The sequence below is a fragment of the Phyllostomus hastatus genome, unplaced genomic scaffold (assembly GCF_019186645.2).
Source record: "Phyllostomus hastatus isolate PE091 unplaced genomic scaffold, TTU_PhHast_1.1 phas_contig_159, whole genome shotgun sequence".
In the NCBI taxonomy this organism is placed as follows: Eukaryota; Metazoa; Chordata; class Mammalia; order Chiroptera; family Phyllostomidae; genus Phyllostomus; species Phyllostomus hastatus.
Window position 1 is genome coordinate 3,845,400 of NW_025333640.1, and position 24,743 is coordinate 3,870,142.

Consider the following 24,743-nt stretch of genomic DNA (forward strand, 5'->3'; position numbering starts at 1 on the left):
CTCCAGTGCAGAGTGGAAAACCACCTAGGGTGTCTTGTGTCGTGACATGATGTGATGTGATAACACAGAACATGGGGAAGTGACTTGTTCTAAACCACTCAGGTGCTACAAGAGGGTCCACCTACATTCTGCTTGTATCCCATCTCTGATCCTCTCCCGACCTGAGGAAACTTCTGAATCTGCCATTGCTCCCCAAGAACAGCCCAGTCAGGACATGGGGAAATGACTCACTTGAGTCTGAAGTCCTCACTAGTCCTGTGCAAGACAAAGCTCCCAGAACAGACTTATTATCTTCTGTACTATCTCTGTATAAATCACATCTGTGAGGATGACTATCTTAATCCTGGGATCTTTCCCAGTAAATTCCTGTACCTATGGGTGGTCCTAAGGGCCCTGACACAGGTGACTTTAGGCTGCTCCTGATGTGATCTCTCTCTCCTGGCAGCCCCCTACCTAGGCCGCACAGTTTCAAGCCACAGCACCACTGCTCATTTTGGCTTCCCATTCGAGGCAAGAAAACAGCCACAGCCTAGCGTCTGTCTGCCAGGCCCCACCATTCTTGGGCTGTGACCACCTGAGGATGACTGGCTGAGTGGGCTCTGTCACTGGGGCCAATGTGCCAGAGTTAACTTTGACCAAAAAGATGTGAACAATCCCCACCTAAGTCCCTGTAACTAGCTCCAACATCACTGAACTCTCCTGTTTCTCCCATCTGTGGAGAAATGCCTGAGGGGAAAGACAGATGGGAGGGGCCCCAGCACACACAGCATGCACACTGTGCTTTCCACAGGGAAACCAGATTTGCTCATGGTCCGGGTCAGCTGACAGGTCCAGGATCAGACTCAGGCAGGGCAATTGCACCCCTGCCCACCCATCTCTGCCTCGCCACAGACACCACCCACCCTGAGCAGAACTCACATGCTCTCCAAGTCCGGAAAAAAAGAGCATGGTCTGCATAAAGCATCCATTCCAACAGGGAGACCAAAGCAGGCCCCACCCAAAGCCAAGTGAGCAAAAGTCACTGATGGGAGGCCCTAGGCTTTGTCATTCTGCCAACCTGCCCAGGAGTAGTCACAGATCTACAGACAATACCAGCTCAACTATCTGACTCCCAAGGACTCAACTCAGAGCAGGACCAGAGTAAAGGTGCGCTGATGTCTCCAGAATACATGCAGCTCCAGCTAGCTTTCCTAAGGAGAAAGCAGCCATCATTCCAGTGCCCGGCAGCTCTGCACCTTCTGGGCCTGCCTATTAGCAGCACCAGGCCGTCCTAATGTGGACAAGCCTGAAGGGAGCAGCTCTTACCCAGGTGGAGGCCCCAAGACACTTCCTGGAGAGGCACCTGTCCCCAAGAGCACAGGCAGGTCCACAGCTACTGGGCACCTTTCCCACGCAGCACTTCCATGAGGCCACAGCTGCCCAAGGTGCCACACACTGGACGAGTGAAACCTGTGTGCCAGGCCCATCACTGTCAGCCAAGAGCACATGGTCAGGCTGTGAGCAGACGACTGAGGTGCTGTGGGAGTTCCGACATCAGCCTGGGCAGAAAGCTGGACGAAGCATTTCCCAGGTAGAAGGGGTGCCCTGAGGTATGACAGATAAGCAGACAGAAGCCAAATAGAAGGAAAGGATAGGCTCCAATGGAAGAAGGGATGTGAGCGGGAAGGAAGGGCCTGGCAGGCTATAGGACAGGGAGGGGCAGGGGCAGGGGCTGGCCTTGCCTGGCTGGGTGGTACCGCTGCTGGTGGAGAGGGAAAAAGAGGAGGCAGCAGGCCATGGGGGATCCTTGGCCTAGAGAAGCAGGCTCTGGGGCTTAGAAAAGCACACTGGGCTATTTTTAGGCTCCTGTTGGCTTTGTTTCCTCTCCAGTTCTTAAGTAACAGGAGGCAGGACTGCACTTGCCAACACAGTGCCTGGTCAAAGCCACAGAAAGCTGCTGGGAGGTCTCTCAAGACCCAGGATATACGTTCCTGCCAAATCCAGACGTTCAGCAATCAGGCAGCCTCACTACACCCTCTTGGTGCAGGACTGAGCCCAAGACGAGCTCTGGATGTAGGCAACAGTATACCAGAAGCACAGATGGTTCCGCAGCCTGTGGTCAGCTTGTTCCAGACCCTGCCAAGGCTGGTACTAAGTGTCCTTTTAGCCAAATTCTGCTCCTGCCACATCGCAGAGGCCACGTGGGACTAATGACCCCCTAAGCCACACAAGGCCCAGAGAATGACATAGTTTACTCTCAGGGAGCCTCTCCTGTGTGCCCAACAACACAGCACAATGTGCAGATGTGTCAGTGACCACTAAACACCCACAGAGCTAGGCACTGCTACTTGATGGTGACAAGAGGAGGAAGAAAGAAGGAGAAATGATGTGCCCAGGGCACCCCCCACCCCCGGGCTCCTCCAAACTATGCTCCCCACAGAGTGCTGAAGGCCACAGGTAGATCAATCGGGGCTGTTCTGAGAACTGGAGTAAAAACTCTTCCACTGAGTGTTTGGAATTGCTGGGCTCACTCACCAGAACCAGGAAGTATTTTCTGAACTTAAAAAGCTGTGTTGTTTTAAGGAAGTCATTAAGTCTTAGAAAATGGTTAGCTACCTGGAATTCCTAACTAGTGGATATAGCAACTAGGCGGGAAGAAGTTTCCTGGGAACAGAAAGCAGCTGGACTTACTGCCCAGTCACCTTGAAGGACAAATGCCAGAGAATTTTAGATGTGGGCAGAACGGGAGAGGTCAAAGGATGTAACTCCTCACCTTTCACTGTACAGAGAAAATTCTGGAAAGACATTCCACCAAGGAAAATGGTAGGAGAGCTGAGCACATGCCCGAATGTACAAATCCTAGTCCAGGAAAAGTGGAACAGCAGCAGAGGGAAGTACTTCCAAACTCACTGTACAAAGCCAGCATAATCCAACACCAAGACCAAAGACGGTATAAGAAAGAGAAATCACCAACCAGGACACAAATGCAAAAATCCTCAACAAGATAGGAACAACCCCAAAACCCAACAATGTGTGAAAAAATACACCATGAACCAGTGGCATTTACCCTGGGTGTAGATGGTCAGCTCAACAAACCTCCATCACATCAACAGGCCACAAAGAGAAAAACCATGTGACTGTATCATCAGGTGTAGAAAATCCAACACCCTTTCACGATAATGATTCTCATCAAAATAAGAATAAAGGGGAACTCTGCCAACTTGAGAAAGAACATCCACAAAATACCTACAGCGAGCATCATACTCCATGGCAAGAAGCTTGAAGCTTTCCCGCTAAGGTCAGGAGCCAGGCAGGATGTCCCCTTACCCCTGCTTTTCAACATCGTACTGGAAGTCCTAGCCTGTGCAACGGGACAAGAGAAGTAAATGCAAGGTGTGCGTGTCAGCAAGGAAGGGACAGAACTGTTTACAGATGACAAAATCATCTATGCAGAAAACCTGAAAAAATTTAACAAAAAAGCTAGAACTAATACACAAGTATAGCAAGATTATAGTGTAAAGGTATTATTAATATATAACATCCAAAGGTCAGTTGCTTTCCTATAAACCAGCAGTGAACAAATAGAATTTAAAACTGAAAGGACAATATCATTTATTATTAGCATCACAAAAGGGAGAAGTACTTAGGTATACATCTAAAAAATATGTACAAGATCTATACAAGGAAAATGACAAAACTCTGATGAAAGAAGACAAAGAACTAAATGAATGGAGAGAGAGTCGATGTTCATGGATGGGAAGAATCAATATTGTCAAGATGTCCGTTCTTCCCAACTTGACCTACAGATTCAATGCAACTATAATCAGAATCCCAGCAAATTATTATGTGAATATGGACATATTGATTCTAATGTTTATAGGGAGGCCGAAGGTCCAAAATAGGCAACAGTATCAAAGGAGAACAAAGTCGGAGGACTGACATTACCAACTTCAAAACTTAGTCTAAAGCTGCAGTAATCCAGACAGCGTGTGCGGATGACAGAACAGACACACATCAATGGGACAGAACAGGGGGCCCAGAAACTGCCCCTCAAACATAGCCAGCTGACCTTTGACAAAGGAGCAAAGCCGGTCTCTGCCAACGAATGGTGCTGGAATGACTTGGCCTCCACATACAAAGAAATGAATCAAGACACAGACCTTACTTACATTCTTCACAAAAACTAACATAAATAGATCATAGACTTAAATGTAAAACACAAAACTATGAAACTCACATAAGATATTGTGAGGGTAAATCTAAGTGACTTAGATTTGGTGAGGACTCTTACATACACCAGAAGCATGATCCGTGAAAGAAGCTGTTATATTGTTTCTAAGAAACAGGAAACTTCCTCTTTCCCCATCTCGTGTATCCCCAATCAATTCCTAAACAATGATTATGTGATGTACTCTATTTTCCTAATGTGATCAGGAACATTGAATCCAGCTCAAGAGTCAATAGCCCATGGGCCATCCTGCTCTATGCTGGTGACAATGGGGATGGATGAGGCTAAGGAGTCATGAGAGTTCTTAGGGAGAGAACAGTCACAGGACCAGTCAGTGGAACCTAAGTGGTTTTGGCCTCAACAACTGGGTATGTGGCAGATAATGAACTAAGATGGAAAGAGGAGGACCTATTAAGGATCTGGTTTTGGACCCATGCCAAGTAAGTGGAGGCTCCAGCAGAAGAAACCCCAGTAGTAAGGTGAACAAGGGAGGCTTGAACAAGGAAACTCACATCAAGCTGTGAACACAGACACCCTGGGCAGGAGCAGTGAGACCAGAAGATCCAGGCCAGAGCCCAAGAAACCTTGATGTTGAAAGGCAGGGCTCAGTGATGGAGACTGAGGTGCAGCCCAAAGAGCCATGGAGAGTGCTGCTCATAATCCCAGCCTTGCCAAGAAAAGGGGCTTGGAGGCTGGGTCGCATGCTGCCAGGAAGGCAGCAAGAGAAAGACGCCCCTCAGTCAGCCGGTGGGTGGGGGTAAAGGACGTTTCCGCCACACCCTATTGCCCATCTCGCACCAGCTCCACTACACACACACAGCATGACACAGGAGGAGGAGCTCCCTCAGAAGGAGCCCCATGTGCTCCCTGAGAGCTCCTCAGGTGCCCAGGCACATGCAGAGGACAGGCAATTTACCTCTGTGCAGTCAGGGGCTGAGAAAGACAGATACTGCAACCTCTGTTCTCTGAGAGCATGAGGCAGGAGTTAGAAATGCTCCCTGAAAATGGCCCCTGAGGAAGGAGGGCAAGCACAGCCAAGAAATGGTGGGAAAGAGGTAAGAGAACAGAGGGAGGAGAACTCTCGGGTAATGCCAGCTGCCCCATCTGAAGGGCTCCTGGAGAGAGCTGGGCGGGCCTTCTTCCAGTGACACCACACACCCGGCTCAGGCCAGGCCAGTGCAAGAATGGATGAGTAGGGATAGCCCCAGTGGGGATAAGCTGGATCCCACGGGAAGAGACGAACGGCGGGTCCAACAGGAGAAGGAAGCATAGGAGACTCATTAGCCACAGGGGCATGGAGCGATGGCACTCACTGTGTATTCTGCATGCTTTTTTCCATACCATTTCATCCACTTCCTGAACTCTCGGTCCATGGTCTGCAAGAAAACCAGAGAGCCCGTCAGAAGCCCAGGACAGTCAGTGAGGCAGGGGAGGCCCCCTCCACACACTCAGGCAGGCAACCTGTGGCTCTGAGAGGGCTGTCCAACCCTTGGTCCCCCTCCTCCCCATCAAGCTGAGACTGCCAGTCTGTACCTCCTCCACCCAGACAACCCATGAACAGCAGCCTCAGGAGGAGTCTAGGGGTCCCATGGATAGGAGACTAAGGGGTCTATAGAAGGTTCTGGCCTCCAAGGAACCTGAGGTCACCAGAGTCCAAACCACTAATGCTTCTGTGAGACAAAATGATGTTCAGACACACCCACTCGCCAGACAGTGTCACCAGCTGACCCCACCCTACGGGGCACGGAGGATGTAGCATCCAGAGGAACTGAAACACACTGATCGGGGCCCAAACTCACGTTGGAGACCAAGAGGGTCCCCAGAGTCCCTGCCTGGATGCCCCTCCCTCCCCATGTCTCAGCACACACCTCCCCCACCCATGGGTGGAGGAAAAGAGACTCGACCATGAGTCCCCAGAACAGCTCACCTCCGCGTACTTGGCTGGGATGTCAGCTTTCTCGACTCCGTAGTGATGTTTGCAGTTGGTGGCTGCCGCGACCTGCAGCACGACCTGGCCCACTCCTTCAGAGAGGGGAGAGGGTGCCGTCACAGATGCAGCACCATGATGGGGAGGGGGCAGGGTGTGAGAGGCCAGGTGGGCAGTGGCCACAAGGGTAATAAGCAGAGCCCCCAGACTCTCTATGGAGGTGCAAGCTCTGCCTGCAGTGCTGATGAGACTTAATGACCCAGACTGAGCTGAGCACCCAGTAGGGAATGGCTGTCCCACTTTGGCTCCCGTACTGGAATCATTCTTGGTCTATAGACAGATGTGGCATGAACTCTCCCGACAGAGACAGAGCCCTGCAAGACCGATGCCTCAGTGAGGCTCCCATCCACCTTGCACCCACACCACATTGCCACCACAGCGTAGCAGGGCTCACCAGACCTGACATCACCTTGACAACACCATCGATGCTTGTCATCAACTGGGTTTAAAGAGAGACTGGAGGAGCAGGAGAGCCCCCCCACCGAACAGAAACGGGGTCTCCAAACCACTGTCACTGGTGGCATCGCTGTGCAGCCCGACAAGCAGGCCAAGCAGCTGACAAATGGGCTGCCCGAGTCCAGGCAAGGGGCAGGGCCTGCCAGTAAACAGCACCATGGGCCTTAGCCAGCAATCTCTCCTCCCACAAGAGGCCAGCTCTGCATTTCAAATAATGTGTTAGGATCCCCTCAATTTTCCATTTTGAATAGAACATATTGAAATAATAAAAATAAGCACACTGTTTAGAAACATGGGTAAATGAAGGCCCACAGGTAGAGGTCATGAGGGTCCCTGGTTCAGTGGAGATGGTAAGAGCCAGACATAAGAAGGCAGGTGGTTTTCAAAAATCATCAGCCTTTCCATGTGAGATAACTTAAACAGCCTTCTAGATAACTGGCCTCTGAGCCACATGCTTGCAAATTAAAATGTGAATTGTGTGCTTAAAAAGGGTTTAAACTAAAGATGATGCTACCAAAGAAGTCGTCTTGTCCCAGACTGCCAAGGACACGTGTACCTGTTTGAGAAAGGACTTTCAAGTCGCTAAGTACAACTTATACAGAAACAAGGTCATATGAGCACAGCAAAGACACACCAGAGGAAGGCCATACACAGGGTTCCTAGTAGAGCAGTCTGATGTTTGACACAGTCATAATGTTTGACAGCCGTCACCCTGATCAGAACATCCTACCCAGGAATCAATCAGCCCAATATTTATTTATTCTATAAAGCACATCTGTGCATACCAGCCAGGCATCCATGGATCTCCTGCTAAGATAGGCCCATCTCCCAGGAGCCTTCACTGGTACTGAGGATGTTCCATAACAAAGAAGTAAGAGGCTGGCCCTGACTGGTGTTTTTCAGTGGGCTGGGTGTTGTCCTGCAGACCAAGAGGTTGCCAGTTCAATTCCCAGTTGGGGCACAAGCCTGGGTTGTGGGCCTGGTCCCCAGTAGGGGGCTTCTAAGAGGCAACTGATTGATGTTTCCCTGGCATATCAATGTTTCTCTCTCTCTCTTTCTCCCTTCCTTTCCCTCTTTCTAAAAACATGTAGGGGGCTGTTGGGGTTGTTGGAGCTGAAGAGTGTTGGGACCACCCCAGGCCTTGAGAAGCAGGAGAAAGAGGGCTTGGTTGGAGCCCATTGGGATGGAGCCATTTTCTCTACCTCTGGGGGAACCAGGGGCTCTACAGGAAGGTCAGCTGGGACAGTGGGTCTGAGGGAGCACTTGTCCCCTCCAGCAACCCCACACTCTGGACTTTTCATGAAGTACAAGGACTTGGAGAGCATGGCCCTAGGCCACCTGCCCCACACTCACCACTTCCCAGGTCCACGAACAGGTCATCCTCTGTCATCTTGATTTCGTCAATCATCTGCGCGACCAGGTCGAAGGAGGTCTCCCCATACACCTCTGGGGAGAAGGGCTCGTAGTTGTTGAGCTTCTCAGGGTCCGTCACTGAGTGGTTGTAAACCTGCTGCAGGATGTGCCGCAGGAGCCCGTTGGATGGCCGCGTGTTGAGCTTCATAGGTTGTGTGGTTCCCTTCCACTACAGACATCAAAGACAGTGCCAGAACACGTCACACAGGGGACAATCCACCCTACAACCTTCACAGCTCAGCACCAGGTTACTACTCTTTATTGAAAAAAGTGTGCATATGTGTATACATGAATGTGTTTGTGTATGAGCCTGTGCATGTATAAGAATATGTGTATAGGTTTGTGCGTGTGTGTACAAGCTTGTGGCTGAGTACTAGTGAGCAGCAAGACCCACAGTGTGCAAAATGCTCACTGCCTGGGCCCTGTACTGCTGTGCCACCTCATCAGACAACAGGGCTGTCAGCCTGTCAACTCCAGAACCCTGGCCTCAAAATGTCCATCTTCCTAAAAATCTACCTGGAAGAAGAAATGGGCCCAAAGCTATAGAGAACTGGCACCCCTAGGCCTCGGCCTTGGCCTCCCCAACTTGCAATCAGGTAATATGAAGGGCAATGGGGTCAAGAACCACAGCTGGGGCCTAGATGAGGAGAAAGGCCTGAGGGGGGCGCAGGCTACCTACCAACTGGTGGATGCTGTCGATGGCCCGGTTGTACTTGTCACAGAGCCTCTGCATGCTTTCAAAGCTGAAAAAGGCAAAAGGAAGGTGCTGGTCACTGCCAAGCTCAGAACAGGCCACCAGGAGGGGAAGGCATGTGGACAGGTGATGCAGGGTCGGGCAGAGCCTGGCTCCTACACAGAGGTCACAGGACACCAAGGAGTCAAGGAGTACTGCACATGGGCAACCAGGCTGGGCCGAGTATTTCAGGCTGAGGCGGTCAGAGTTAAGAGGCTGTATCATGTGCTCATAGGTGAAACCAGATGTCAACAATGTGCTGACCGGGCCTTAGATCAGAAAAGGGGTTCACAAAGCCATTCCTAGAGCCCCACAGGGAGTGAGACCCAGACCAGACTCTTTATCCCTACCCAGTCAGGTGGGCTTCCAGGGCCTTTCCTTCCCTGGCTGGATTCCACGGGTTTCCCACCCTTGGCCCTGACTCAGATGGGCCCTGAGAGCATCCATCCACAGGATCTGCTGAACCACGCCCAACACCCTTCTCTCTGCAAAAAAAATGGCAGCACCACTTCTGTTTGCTAAAACTTTTTAAAAGTTTCTGACACTTTCAAAGATATAAGCAGCATGTGTTAGATACAAAACGAGAGTTTGGGGAGTTTTTAAATAAAACTAAATTCTCCCAAACACGGTCAATTTTATTTCAGGTGTTAATTTGCAACAGAACCCCTAACCCAGGGGTTCTCACCTGGGGCAGTCATGCCCCCAGGGAACACTGGGCAATGCCTGGGGACATCTATGGTTGTAATGGGCCTGGGGTGCTCCTGGCATTGGGTAGGTGAGGGCCGAGGATGCTGCTCAGCACCCCACAGTGCCCAGGACGGCCCCAGAGTGCCCCAGCCCTTATGTCCATAGTGCTATACAGAAGGGAGGCTCTCTATGTCTGGAATGCTTGGTGACATCAGCCAAGTAATGAGGTCCTCAGCATACAGGACATAGAGCCACCACTTCCCACATGCATCTTTGATACCCACCCATCCCTCATCCTCAGCCCTAGATTTACTGGATTCTGCCATGCATAATGCTTTCCTGCGTATAATGTGCACCCACGTTTTTGGCTCAAACTTTCAGGAAAAAAATCTTTCATTTTAATTTTCTTTTTTTTGTTTTAATTTTTTAATTCAATTATTTATTTATTTGTATTTAGAAACAAAACTGATTATCATAATCCAGGGTATTATTTTGCATACGGATATCGTTATTGCTTTCTAGAGTTATACTTTTTTAATGCATAAGCACAAATAAAGTAATTAAAAACATTTATAAAGATATGGAATTAGTACTATCCATGTGTAATGTGCATCCTTACTTTTCCTTAAGAAATTTGGGCAAAAAAGTGCACATTATACACAGCAAAATATGGTACTGAGTTTACGGGCACTTTCCCTCCCAACAGGTAATGGATTCAGCTAAGACCAGAGGCCACAGAACAGGTGTCCAACTTCCTTGGATGGCAGCTGCCATTGAAAAAGCCAGAGAGGTCAAGGGCAGGACAGAGCAGCAACCACAAAAACCTGAAGAGTTGTCAGAAAGAGCAGTGACGATAACTAGAAACATCAGAAAGGGCTGATCTGATGCATCAGTAACCCAGGAGAGATGAGCTCCTGCACACTGCAGAGGACTAACTGCGCACACAGGACGGCGGAGGTAACAAGGAGTACGAGGTGGGCAGTAGGCTCATAGACAGGAGACAGAGGCTCTCCAGGCCCTCTGGCCCCAGTCCACCTTGCAGATGGGAGGATGACTCAGCAGCAGGTCCAGGGCTCTGTCTCCCACTTTCTGAGGCCACAGAGGGAGAACACAGCACTATTAACTACCCTGCACTTCAGTTCCTGTGCTCCAACTTTCATATCACCCCTTCAGTCCAACCGCAGTGACCACTCATAGCCTCCCACCACCCCCAGGAGACATTCTCGTGCAGGAATGTGAGGATAGCCCTGGCTGGTGTGGCTCAGTGGATTGAGCACTGGCCTGCAAACCAAAAAGTTGCCAGTTCCATTCTCAGTCAGGGCACGTGCCTGGGTTATAGGCCAGATCCCCCGCTGGGGATATGTGAGAGGCAACCGATAGATGTTTCTCTCTCGCACATCAGTGTTTCTCTCCTTCTACCTCCCTTCCTCTCTCTCTAAAATTAAATAAATCTTTAAAAAAAAAAGGAATGAGTGGATGCTGCGAATGAGGGAGCTCAGAACCCCTAGGCTATCTCTGCACCTGGCCCCAGAGAGGAACCCACCCTGACAGAGTTCAGTGCCACAGGATGGCCTTGCTGTTCCTTGCTTAGAAAAAAAGTCCCACTGCTCGCCTGACCCCAAGGTCACATTGGTCCTTCGATGGACAACATTGGACTGGCCCCACTGCCCTTTGCCAGACTCTGACATCCTTCCAGTGTTTTCTAAGCAGACTGAACATGAAGGGAAGAACATCAAAATACACACCATTAAGTGTCTTGTAGCAAAAGCATCTCTAAAACCTCTGCTGCCGTAGACCCTGCACACAGTGGTTAACCTCTTTTTAAAGGTGTGCTTCACTGACTCTGCGACCAACATGCAGGGGCCAGAGGCCCTATAAACCCTCACCCCGGGGTCAGAGAGGACTTTGTCACAGGGTCCTCAGCTTGGTGCCCTGGGTGAGGAGAGTGCAATGCCCTTCTTTTTACAATACCAGGTAATAATTATTAGATTGGGAGGAGGGCGAGAGTGAGAACACAGAATCTGGGACTAAAGAGGTGGGGAACGCTGACCCGTGGACCAAGAAGGCCTCCAAACAGAAAAGTGAGACTAAGTCAGGAATGCCTGGGTGCCGAACCCTCTGTGGGGGCTCCCAGCCTCCTCTGAGCCATGTTCTTCATCAAGAGCGAGATACCTAAGCCCACAGAGGGCACCACCCTTTGGTGGTGCCAATTTTGAGCCTGCCAAGATCTAAAACAGCCATGAGCCTGGAATGTCATCTTTCTTTCTCAAAGGAAAACAAAAAAATTCCAAGCGGGCATTCCAGAGCTGGCCTCACCCTTCTCCACCCACAGGACTCTCCTCTGAGATCAGGATGTGCCTGCAGGAAACTGCTGGAGGAGGCCAAAAGGCCGGGCACACAGTTACCGAGTTGGACGGGGGCTACTCAGGGCCCGGAGCTCCACAGGCCAGTTCAGCAGGGGCTCTGGGTAGGAAGGCTGGCTGCTGGAGTCACCTGCCATACAAACAGTGACTCCGAACTTGGGGTGACTTCACATAGACCAAGTGCTGTTGCCATAATGTGGCATTCTCAATTATGTCCTCACTGTGAGAGCCTCTGCCAGTATGATAAAAATTTCCTACCAAAATAGCTCCACAGAGACTACAGCCAGCTCCGAAAGGAAATTTCAGATCAGCTTGCACCATCGAAGAAGAACTAATTATAGGCTATGTCCCCACCATGTGCTCAGCCAGTGGAGAAGCAGCTCCCACGGAAGTCCGCTTACCTTTTGGTGTCGTAGTCAATTAGGACATAATTCTCCATAGCAAGCTTGAGGTCTGGGATTTCCTCACAGACCCATCTGAAATCCAAAAGCAGAAACAACAATGAAGATGATTATTAAGGCTTGACATTTCATTCTCAACTTTGTTAACACTGTTTACTACCAACTATAAAAAGAAAACATCCCCATTACTCAACTTAACAGTGTGAAAGAAAAAGGAGGCACCGCTTCAAAATAAATGCTGTCAAGTTTATAATGAGGTTCCAAATTATGCAAATTTTATGTAGCTTCAAGTTCAAGCAATGTTGGCTTGGGTGCTATGTGGATTTACATATTACAGGGTAGAGGACACCAGTCAGCTCAAACCAGACAGTTTGGAAAGCAGTGTACTAACTAGAAACGAAAGAGACTATTACTGAAGAACTAACTATCCCGTGACAATGGGGCTTCTTCAGACACACTGCCAGAAAAAAGGGAACAAAGGGAAACCTACAGATTAAAAGAGAAAAATATATCAGCCAATCCCAAGGTACAAATAATAACCCTTATTGGATCCTAACACAAATCTTTAAAAACATCATAAAAGCAGAATCATCACTACAGATTATACAGAGAACAAAAGAAAATTCAGGTATATGATAAAAAATGGCACACCAATAAATTCAACAATTTAGATGAACAAATTCCTTGAAAACAAATTATCAAAACTGTGAACACAAAAATCCTTCAAAAATATTAGTCAAACGAACTCAGCAACACACCTTGATGAAGTAGGGTTTATCCCAGGAACAACGAGTTATTTAACATTAAAATTAATCACTGCAATCCATTTCATTAATAGGATAAAGGAGAAAAATAGTACAGTCATCTCAACAGACGCAGAAAGCGCACATGACAAAACTGAATCCCTACTCATGATGCAAGTCTCAGGAAACTAGAAATGGAGAAAACTGTCCTCAACCCAATAAAGGGCAGAGGGCCAGGTATGAAGCTGGTGTCTGTGGGCAAGAAACCCACCTTTGGCTCCACCTTGCCTGCTGGCTTCATTCCAGGCTCTGCCTGGGATGGGGGCCGTGGGGGGAGGGGGGAGGAGGAGCACAAGGAGAGCAGAGAAGAAAGAAGGAACAGCTCTCTCTGTCCCTGGGTCCCTGTGTCATCCATCTAGTGAGACTTCCTCACCCAGCATGAAGCATTACTTCTCCTACCAGCTGCTGAACCCAGCTAGCAGATTTCTTCGTCGTGACCCCTACTCCAGTCCCCCGAAACACACACACATAACACACTCCCACCTTGGAGGTCTGGGTACCCGCCCTTTGAGACCCATTACAAGCTCATAGTCACCAGGGCCAGCTGGGCCATTCACATGTCACCTCCCAAGTGATCCCCATACCCGAGGGTCCCTAAGTCACTGTCTCTGGGCTGCACTAGCACTCTCTCCTCCTTTGCATAGAGCAAGTCCCTTTTCTCCCAGTAAGCACCTCCTGCTGAGAAATCCTTGGGTCAGCAGCACACGTGGTTTTTGGGTAGGAGACCATGAGCCCTGCAGTGACCACCAAACTAGGTACAAGGCTCAGACTCCCAGAGAGTGGGGACAGGTGAGGATGCCTGTGAGCCCCACTTCCCTTCAACACTGAACTAGACAGACAGAGGTCCTGGTGAGTGACACATGGCAGGGGAAACAAATGGACAGTCTTTACTGGAAACGAAGGAGCAAAACTGTCTCTATTCACAGACACATGATTCAGTGTGTAGTCTAGCCTAGGGAATCTACAAAGAAGCTTCTAGAATTCTAAATGTGAATTCAGCTAGGGTGCTGAATATAAGGTCAACATGCAAAAATGAGCTATATTTATATATACCAGCATCAAAAAATTAAAAAAAACTTTAAAAGTACTTAAAATAGCATTAAAACATAAATATTTATGGATCATTTTACTGAAAGATTTGCGAGAACACTATTGAAAAGCACAAAACAGTACTGAGAAAAGTTAAAGACAACATAAACAAACAATGTCCATGGATCCAAGACTCAATATTGTTAACCCTCCTCCTCAAACTAAACTCCACCTCAAAGTAATCCCCACAAAAACCCAGAAGGCCTTTTTGGAGAAAGATATAAGTGATTAATTGTAGTGTCTGATTCTAAAATTGACATACAAAGGCAGAGAATCTGGAACAGCCAAATAATCTTTAAAAATAACAGCACTGTAGCAAGACTCACACCACCGTCGTCTGGACTCACTACAAGTGTGCTGTAACCAGCAGTGCGTGGGACTGGCCAGGGGCAAACAAACAGCAGGGACGCTGAACGCAGAATCCAGAGAGACAAACACATAAACAACACAATTTTGACAAAGGCACCAAGGCAACTTGATGGGGAAAAGAGAATCTTTTCAACAAATGAGGCTGGAACCACCAAGTATCAGATGGAAAAAAAGATGAATCTTCACCCCCGTAATCATAAACCCCATTTGACATAAACCAAAATTAATTCACAACTGATTTTAAGCCTGAACGTAAAAGCTAAAACCACAGAGCTTCTTGAAGAAAATGAAAGACAGTATCTTTGCGACTCAGGAGGCAAAGATTTCCTGGATGCGACCCAGACAACTAACCATCAAAGAATGAACTTAGTTAAAAGCTCCCACTCACCGAGGTGCCATTAAAACCGCAGTCAACTACACTACACATCATGCAGCAACCAGGCACTTGCTGCCAGAATATGTCAAGAATTCTTACAATTTAGTCGGTGGAGAGACAAACAGCTCACTCTCAAGAAACAACAAAACCTGTTCTACAAGGGAAGAGAGCAGAGCTCCCTGGAGAAGTGGCTGATTCTAAGGGTGCAACGTGGAAAACTCAGGACGACTCTGGAGAATCCTGTGGTTCCAGAAAGTGAGGCTGTGCTCAGAATGTGCTGGGACAAGTTGGAGGGACATGGGACAAACTGGAAGAGCCCCTGGAGGGTGGCCAAAATTGAAAACAACCTACACGCATCCACCATGCGATGGATGGATGAATAGGTTGAAGGAACTGGGGTCCTTCCTACAACAGCACACTCCTTAGTAATAAAATGGAGAACCTACTATACATACAACGGAGAACCTCAAAACTGTGTGCTCAGTACGTGCTGTATGATTCCATGTGGGTACAATTTTAGAAAATGCAAAGTAACCCACAGTGCCAGGAAGCAGATCGGGGTTGCCAAGGATGGGTGTGAAGCAGGAGACGGGCTGCACAGGACACAAGGAAATGTGCGGGACAGAGAGGTCTGCTGCCGTTACTGCTCTGCACGGACGTGCGTACAGCCACCCCATGCAGACCACACACTTCACGTGTGCGCAGTTCTGTGCCTCAGCTATGTCTCAGCAGCATTTCTAAAAGTAGAGATAGGGGAAAGAGCACCCTTGACTACTGTGTATGTTGGAAATTCTCCATTATAAAAAGCAAAGAGATACAGAACAAATTGAGGCAACCACAGTGAACAGAACTCATCTGTAGGGACAAAGAGGGAAGAAGCTGTTCTGAGACCCAGGACATGAGGCTCAGGACTGGAGGTCAGTAGCCACTGCCAGCCTGGGAGAAGACCAGGCCAACTGCAGATTCAAAAAAAAAAGCTGGCTCGACAGCTTCCAACTGGCCTGACACCCCACCCTGCAGGATGAGGAGGCACCCTACCTAGCAGAGAAAAGCCCAATGGAGAGGCTGACTGCCATGGAGCACCCTTGGGGAGTGGATGAGAAGCAGGCTGCCTTCTCAGAGCCCTCCCTCTCTCAACCACAACACTCCCACCTCTTAACCAATAGCCTCTTTAAAAATAAATAAATCAAATTAAACAACCAGTAACACCAACTGAGTGGCTGATGGATTATACCAGGAAAAAAAGTAGATCCCAAATCTCAACAATGACACCTGGTCAGGCCCACCACGCTAGATCCACATAAATCATTTCACTCAGTTCTCAAAACAACCTGGCAAGGTGGCTCTACTCAGTCTCAAGAGCACACCAAACCAGCTGAGGAAGCTGCAGGGCCTATTAGGCCACCAGCTCCCAGGCGGCAGTGTGAGGACGCCCATCCTGACTCCTCCACACACCCCACAGGCTGGCCCTACCATGAGCTGCTGCAGGCTCATGTGGACATCATGGCATGTGGCCAAGCTGGTGGCTACATGGCTAAGGATGTTAAGGAACAACACAGTGCAGTGCCAGGAAACACACATGTGGGTGCCCGTTTACTGAGGGAACTGATGAAGAATAGGGGTTTCTAAGCATGGCTTATACAAAGTAGGAAGTGTCATTCCTCAAGTTTGTGCCAGACTCTCAAAGAAGCATGGGGAAAAGGCCCATTAGAGACAGAGCGTAGGGTACTGTCCTCCTGGTTCTGTCAAAGTTGTCACAGACATACCCTGTGCTCTTCCCTGCACTCTCATGGACTAGGCTCTTGGAGGGCTGCCAAGGATACTGAGGGAAAATCAGCCCATCAAGGAGCCATGGCTGAATCAGCACCAAATCCAACAGGGAGCAAACAGAGATAGATAGAAGAGAGGGTAAAATAAGGGGAAGAGGGACGGGAACTTTCCTTGTCCATCAACCTTCCACAGGAAGGTGAAGCTCACAGAGGTGCCGGGACCTGTCCAGGCCACACCCAGGTGAGCTGGGCTCCTCTGACCAAGCTCTAACACCCACTTCTCAAGATGCTGATATGAACCACAAGAGGGACTGGGCTGGTGGAAGGGAGGGGACGCTTGAAAAATAGGGATGGGCCCTGGCCCCAGGCCAGACCCACACCTGTTGGGAACTGCCCTGCCTGGTTTCAGAAGCTGTACCCCCCACCAAGGTTAAGGCTGAGGGAGCGAACTTGGACCGTAAGCCACCAAGGAAACAAAAGCTTATCTCCCTGGCAGTAGCACTGCTTCTGCTCCTTTTACTTCATCCATAACTGGCTCCCAATGCTTGGTCAGTTAGCCAATAATGGGTAAGATTCTCTGAGGGGGGAACGACCTAAGACAGGCACAATCACGTGGGAGGCCCCCAAGGAAGGACTTTGGGGGTTACAGCAAAAGGGGGTGATGGACCCTTGCCCAACAGCTTTGACAAAGCCGGAGTCCTCATTGTCTGTGAGAAATCTCCTAATCTCTTGGCTGCCTTACTTCCCTTGCTCCACCTAAGCCTGAAACAATGACAGAAGGTGGTGCAGCCCTGTGCTGGAAAGGGCTGGTTCCCTGGGCGATCAGGCCTAAGAAAGAATATGTAAAATCCTGTGAAACCTGCTTTGTTTAGAATGCTCTCAATTAAATGATAAAGGCCCAAACAAGAAGTAAGTTTGTTCCTCAAAGTTTTACAGCTCTTTAGCTACCTGACCCTGACTCAAAATAGGCCCTCAGAGTTCTTTGTTATCTACTGTTTGATCCTTACTTCCTGGCAATGATTAATGAGCTTTACCTGAATTCTTGTGTCAATGAACCCAATAAAAGCCCATTGAGGAACAGGCTCTTGGCCCTTCTCTGAGAGATCGGCCACCTTTCCTCCCCAAGCATATCATGTCTTGGTAGACTTATTCTCATCCCCAGAGGCTGGGGCGGGGGAGGGGGGCAGCCCTGTGGGTGGAGCCCCACCACACACCCCTGCAGGTGCCACACTCACCGGATGGTCTCAATGATTTCATGAGCAGCATCATGGTGTTTGTCCTGAAAGATAAAATGACAGGGTTAAGAGCTGACTGAGAAGTCCTTCTACCCTCCACAGACAGTGGGTTGGTCATCTCAGGGCTCAGGGACAACAGTCAGGGGGACACTGCAGCCCTTGAGCTTTCCCATCTCTGCATTTCCAAACCAAGCTCCCAAGTCCCCCCAACAAGAAAGGACCTCCCAGAAAGTCCTGGGGCACTGAGGTGCTATCCTGGGACCCCTGCCCACTTGGGACATGATGGCCTAGGAGAGGGACTGTTCTTACAGTGCTCTTTCCCCAGCAGACAGGGGAGAAGAGACAGAGTCTGTGTCTCCCACCTGCCAGTGCACACTGGCACCTCTCCTGGGTGCTCCTATGGCTTGGATGCCACAGACCTGTCTTTGAGTTACTAAACCTCCCGGGCCTCAAGTTCTCCATCTGTAAAATGGAGAATGCTAGTAACAGCCAGCATGAGAGCACATGTGGCCGTCCTCGTGCCTGGATAAAGACACCTCCCACCACTTGCACCGCCGGCCAGGACTGTGCCAGCTGTGGGGGGTTCCTCATGGCTTCTTCCTCAGGGGTCACTCCAGGCCTTTCACTAGGGCGTAGACAGCGAGCTAACCCCAAACCTCGCTGAAACCAGGATCAGGAAGCACCAAGTGGCACCCCGCCCCTCCGCCGTCTCTGTCCTTCTCTCACATAAGCACTATGCCTTCCATATCGTGGTGGTGAGGGTTAGCAGAGTGGTGAATGCAAGTGGGTCAGCAAAGAGGATGGGCTCAAGAAAATGGGTTTGGAGATAGAGGCCTGCCAATAGCTGCTCTGACAGTAATGATGCCTCTTAGCCCAGACCACCATCTCTACCACTTTATAATAGGAGGACAGTGACCACAGATAGAGTACGTCACATGTTTCAGCATTCAATAATACAATCAAAACAGCTTTTTATACACACGGGAGTCCTAAGCATTATTTTTTAATAGCTCCACTGAGATATAATTTAGATAGAATAGACCTGACCTGTTCAAGTATACAGTTCAGTGGTTCTTGGTACGTTCAGTGTTGTGCAACCACTGCACTAATTCCAGAATATTCCATCCCCCCAAAAGGGAAGCTCCATCCCCATCAGCATTCATTCTCCAGGCCCCTCCCAGCCCCTGACAAACACTAATCCACTTCCTATCTCCATGGATTTGCCTTTTACATTTCATGTAAATGGGACCATATACTATGTGGCCTTTTGTGCAATGCCTTATTTTTAAAGGTCAAGGAAAAACCATCCTTCTAGTGTTCAAAATAATGTCCTCCCACTTACTAAGAATCAAATAACAAATACTACTTAACTGTTATCATTTAGAGAAGGTGGGGGCAATATGAGAATATATGAGATCTGCCTGAAAAGAAGTCCAGCCATTGTTAATATAATGAGAATGGTTTGCACATCAATGTAACCTGGCAGCCAAGAAGAGTGGTCTAGGATATGCATGCGTGAATAGTACTTCATGGCACTAGTCAGTGGGGGCAATAGATGCTGTTGAGTGAGCATGTGCCCTGTGTGGCGTCACATTCAAAATGACTGAGCAAGTAGAGCAACAAATCTGCATCAAATTTTGCATTAAGTTTGAACATGCCCCTGCAGAAACTATTTGGATAATTCAGAAGGACGCAGCTATGAGCAACTGGTGATTGGCAGCTGCGTCACAACAATGTGCCCACACATGCATCACGTCTTGTGCGCTTTTCTGACAAAACATCAAATCACCCAGGTGACTCAGCCCCTCTACAGTCCAGATTTGGTGTCCTGAGACTTCTGCCTCTTCCCAAAATTAAAATCACCTTTGAAAGGGAAGAGATTTTAGATCATCGATGAGATTCAGGAAAATACAACAGGACAGCTGATGGTGACTGGGAGAACTGTGAGGTCCCAAGGTGCCTACTTTGAAGGGGACTGAGGCATCATTGTCCTATGTACAATGTTTCAATGTTTCCTGTATCTTCTTCAATAAATGTCTGTTTTTCATATTACATGGCTAGATACCTTCTGGATATATCATGTATATCTACAGAGAAACACACACATGTGCAACACAGCAGCATGATTCACAATTGTCAACAGTGCAATACAGCTGGCAGCCATCACCAGGCCATGGCCCTCGCTGAATTAACTATCTTGATCCAAACACACACACCAGCCTGCAAAGGCACAAGGGTCTGGAATTTGGTCTCTGTGATGGAATGAACTGGTGCCTCCTCAGCTTTAAAACCAAAACAAAGGGAGAGAAAATTGACAGCTGCACCCTCTGAGGTCTCAGAGTGATCCTTTTAGGGCCAGGCCAGTTTCCACCCACAATACTGAGAGGTGTAACTTTAGAAGCCCTGGTTACTATCAATGATTTAGAAACTCTCATGACCTCTTGGCCATGGCCTCTTCTTACTTCTCCACAGGCCTTGGGAGGAGAAAGATGTCAGATGCCAACCAGTAAAGGTCAGACTGACAACAACCTGAAGGAATCCCTGAACCAACAGCTTGGCCCTCATCTTGGTATGCAGGGACACTCTCCCAGCTCTCTCCCGCAGCACAGGAGCCCTGGACCCTGGCTGATGGCCCAGCCATTGTGTCTCATTATGCAAGCACACCTCCTCATACTGCCCTCTGCGTTTCAGGAGGCCCAAACATTGATTTGACAGCCCAGCCCTCCCTCATTACACAGGGATACCCCCACACTGCCTCCTTCACTGCCCATATCCCCAGCCCAGCATGGCCCACGGCAGGAAGTTACGTTTGACTGACCCACGCTCTTCTCACTTCTTGTACCAGAGCACCCAAGTAGCTAAGAGAGGTTCTGCCCGTAAAAATCAGGCTGGCAGAACACTGACAGCTGGGAAAGCTGAGTGGTGAGTACCTAGGGTTCACCAAGTCCCCACTTTGGGGAACATGTGGAAAGGTTCACAGTAAGTACAACTGTTCCATCTTAAGCTACATACTGCATGAGAGGCAGTCACCACGCCCTGACATGACACCAAACTGTCCCTTATGGTACCACTCACCTCCCCAACTCATGTGTGAGGCCTGTGGCTTATTCTCCCAGACACTAACCCTTGTGTGCTCAGGGACTGTATGGAGGGGGTGCACACAGAGGGAGGGGAGGTGAGTGCAGGGAACCCAGCTGTCACTTTTGGCAGGTGCCCAGCTTCTCCCTTCACCAGGATAAATTTGAGAACAGCACCCACAATAAGAACTCAAGGTCCAGCTGCAGGTGGGGATGTGGCTCCAGCTCTGTCACCAGCTGTTACCCCAGCTCCCTCTGAGAAGTTTGGCCAGAAGGATCTCTCAGACCCCCCTGCAAGGGCATGAGTCCACCATTCTAAGCACTTACCCCCTGTTCATTCCAAGTCTACACTACTTCTAGAGTCTGTGTGCCCAGAGTGTACAAGGCATGAGGCAGAGACAGATCAATGAAGGGGCATGTATACCAGAGGCTCACAGTGGGCACAACAGATGCACTGCTGCACTGGATCCATCGCCACCTCCACTCTCCTCACTCCCGTTAGCAACATGAAAATGATATGTGGGGAGTACCTTCGGCCCCACAGATCACCTACAGAGGAGGGCAGGACCCCACGGTCCTCTAAAGCAGGGCTCTCACATAGTAACTAGAATCAAAAACCTGTGTAGGGCTCATGAGAGAGATGCCTGTGACCCACACCACCAAGTGTCAGATTCAGTAGGTCTGGGGGCCTGGAACATACATTCCTAACAAGTTCCCAGGGACCCCCTCTGACGAAACAAGTGCTTACGCTGGTGGGTAGGAAGCGTTCTCCCTTCTCTCCTTGGGGAAGTAAGAATAATTGACTGGAAATACTGCCAAGACAATCACACAGACTACTCTTGCAGGCAAAAGGGAGTGTCCTGCAGAGAGGGCACCCGCTTCCTGATCTCTCAGAATAATGCCTTCTTTTCCAGTGGCTCCACACAACTCTGGAGCCCCAGGGTAGGAGTGCCAGGCCACTTGCATCACACACAGTCCCTGAAGTCAAAGCAAGACAAACAAAATGGTTTCTGGTGCAGGCCATGTGGACTCAGGACAGGCTATGGCTGGCTGGCCCACGAGCAGCCGCTGCATAAGAGGTCCCACTGTGGGTACTACATGGACACAGCAGGATCAGCTGGGTGGGCAGAGGGATGCTGTGGATGGACACAGGGGTCACAGTGCACAGGAAATATGATGTATGAACAGAGTTTTAAAACATGAAGGATGAAGGGAAGAGATGAGATGTTTTAATGGCAAGGTTGTGATGATCAGACATCCAGCTGGAAGAGGAGGAATGAGGTAGGATGTGGTACACTCACACCCTGCCAACAGGTGTCCTGAAAACTCTCAGTCAGTCCCAGAGGAAAACCAGAGGGCATGGCCAAGGCAGAGGAGGGGGTTGTCAGGTCCTGCAGGTACCTGTCCCATACCAGCTCCTTCCTGTCTTCACTACCCCACTCCATGCTTCTGAGTGTTTGGGTACCACCCCAAGCAGGGTAGCAGGCTCACAGATTAGGCTAAGTGCCTTAGTTGGGCCGGAAGCCCTCTGCTGTTCAGGTGGGAGCAACAGTAATTAGTTTATGGTTTATTATTATTTTTAAAAAGATTTCCTTTCTTTTATTCTTAGAGGAGAAGAGAGGGAGAAAGGAGAGAAACATCAATGTGTGGCTCCCCTCTCATGCACCCCCTACTGAGGACCTGGCCTGCAACCCAGGCATGTGCCCTGACTGGGAATCGAATCAGTGACCCTGTGGTTTGCAGGCTGGTGTTCAATCCACTGAGCCACACCAGCCAGGGCTTATGGTTTATTCTTCATATGGTTGATTCAAGTATTGATCGTGATAGCACCTTAACTAGTTCAAAATAAGCAGGACCCCAAAAAGAGATCACATGTCCAAACAAATTAAGAGCAAAAAACTAGCAAATCACCAGGGCAGAGGAGGGGTGGGCAGAGAGCAGGTACTGATGGGACTTAGTGTGGGGAGTTAGAGATCAGGTCTCTGTGATGAGAAACCTGGCTGCTATGGTACCAGGGCACAGATGGAGGGTCAGATGGACCAAGGGCGGCCAGATTTGTGGGATGCAAGATAAGAGGAAAATGTGGGTGCCTCATTCAAAAATGTTTAGCAAATTCAAGTGGAAACCACAGAGCATCAACCAAGTCAGGCCCTTCTGCAGGGAGGTTTGCAGGCAGGACAGGCTGGAGTTTGAATCCAACAGTGCTGCTCCTAGAAATAGCATCTTGGGTGGGTCACATAGCCCCTGCACATAGCTCTCTCATCTGTACACTAGACCCTGTGAGGACATGTCTGTGCTGGAAAGCCCTCTTGTTTGTCCTGGTCCTGCTGCCAGACCTTTGCTTTCACGTACCCACCCAGGGAGAGATCTACCCTGTGGAGATGATCTCCTGGGTTCACAGCACCCATGTCTACAGAGCAATGAATACTAGGACTCTGGGCCTGCTGTCTGGGGCAGGGGGCAGAACAAGGAAAAAAGGAACAGCAAGTCAAGATGTCTCAATCAATTGCAGTGAACACATTCCCCGAGCTGCAGAAAAAGTTGAGTTCACCCACTAATTGCTTTTGAGCTCACCAGTTTTAAGAACTATGCTTATATGGACCCCCAAGTAATGTCACGTTACAAAAGGGGGCAGAAAGAGGAGGCTGATGCTGCTTTGTGGAGACGAGGGTACTGAGTCAGTGCTGTCACACATTGATTCAGCCCTGACCTATGCTTACTCCTGCTGTCAGGGAATGTCTTCTGCTCAGACAGAAGACAGAACTGAGTCAACGGCCAGTAGTGACTCACCGGGACAGAGGACTCATCTCCCACAGCCACCCCTGTGGCATGTCTGCTTGCAAGGCCACACTGCCCCAGTCACTGATGCTCCATGCCAGCTCTGGCCTGCACAAGCCAGGCAATAAACAAGGCTGGCCAGAGGACAGAGCTGTATCTACACACACCCTGCCCAGCACATCAACAGCCCTACAACCCCCAACTCCATGGGACAAGGAAGCCCCACCAAATGTCATCCCAGCACCACTAGTTTTCACTACCCCACTCCCCGCTGAGCAAGCAAGCAGCTAGGCCCCTGGATCTTGCTTGAGCCGTGACACCCACTGTGTAAACACAGTACCACAGCCCTGTGTGCTAAGTTCTGTGGTCAGGAGGAAGAAGTCTCTGTGTGGAAGAGGGATCCAGAAGCATGCTATCCCCACGGCAGATACAGGCCACCAATGAGGCACTTGATATCAGCTGGCCTGGATCAAGCTGTGCTCTAAGTGCAAAACACAGTCATCTCAAGATTTAGAATACACACCAAAAAAAGTTGTTCGTAACGTTTTAATCACATAATGAAATGACAGGATTTTGGCCAAACTCAGTTAAATAAAATATATTAAAAACTTTTCTCATATGCTTTTCACTTTTTTAACATGGCTCCCAGATATGACGTGTGGCTCATGTGCTAGTCCCACCAAACAGTACCTCATTCTACCTCTGTAACTGACAGAGCACTTTCAGGTTTCACCCTGAACAGGAGATCCACAGTGGGCCTGGGTCCCTGCAGAGCTGGAACCAGGCCTCAGGTGCCCTGAGCTCTGGGCAGTGTCTTTCGCAGGTGGGGAGAGGTGTGGAAAGGGAACTTAGATCTCCACAGGAGGGCAAGGGCCACCTAGAGCCCCAGGGAGCAGAGTTAAGACCAAAGGCAGTTTGATGAGAAAACTTCAGTTGCTTTAATAAAAACTAGCCTATCCGTAACAGGCCAAGGTGCCCGGCCTCCAAAGAAGCCCTCAAC

At 49.3% G+C, this 24,743-nt stretch overlaps 1 protein-coding gene across 6 annotated transcripts in view; it reads right to left on the reverse strand.

Annotated features, from left to right (window-relative positions):
* The window catches only part of DOT1L (DOT1 like histone lysine methyltransferase), a 58,869-nt gene that overhangs the window by 29,926 nt on the left and 4,200 nt on the right, over nucleotides 1-24,743 (reverse strand). For 5 of the 6 annotated variants that reach the window (XM_045831034.1, XM_045831033.1, XM_045831035.1 and 2 more), the window contains exons 2-7: nucleotides 17,889-17,932; nucleotides 12,248-12,322; nucleotides 8,743-8,806; nucleotides 8,004-8,232; nucleotides 6,135-6,229; nucleotides 5,521-5,583 (exon numbers count right to left, since the gene is read on the reverse strand). In XM_045831034.1, the coding sequence (XP_045686990.1) occupies nucleotides 5,521-5,583; nucleotides 6,135-6,229; nucleotides 8,004-8,232; nucleotides 8,743-8,806; nucleotides 12,248-12,322; nucleotides 17,889-17,932 (570 nt within the window). Of the gene's footprint in view, nucleotides 1-5,520; nucleotides 5,584-6,134; nucleotides 6,230-8,003; nucleotides 8,233-8,742; nucleotides 8,807-12,247; nucleotides 12,323-17,888; nucleotides 17,933-24,743 lie in introns of those variants that run through there. The other variant, XM_045831037.1, reaches the window with a different exon arrangement.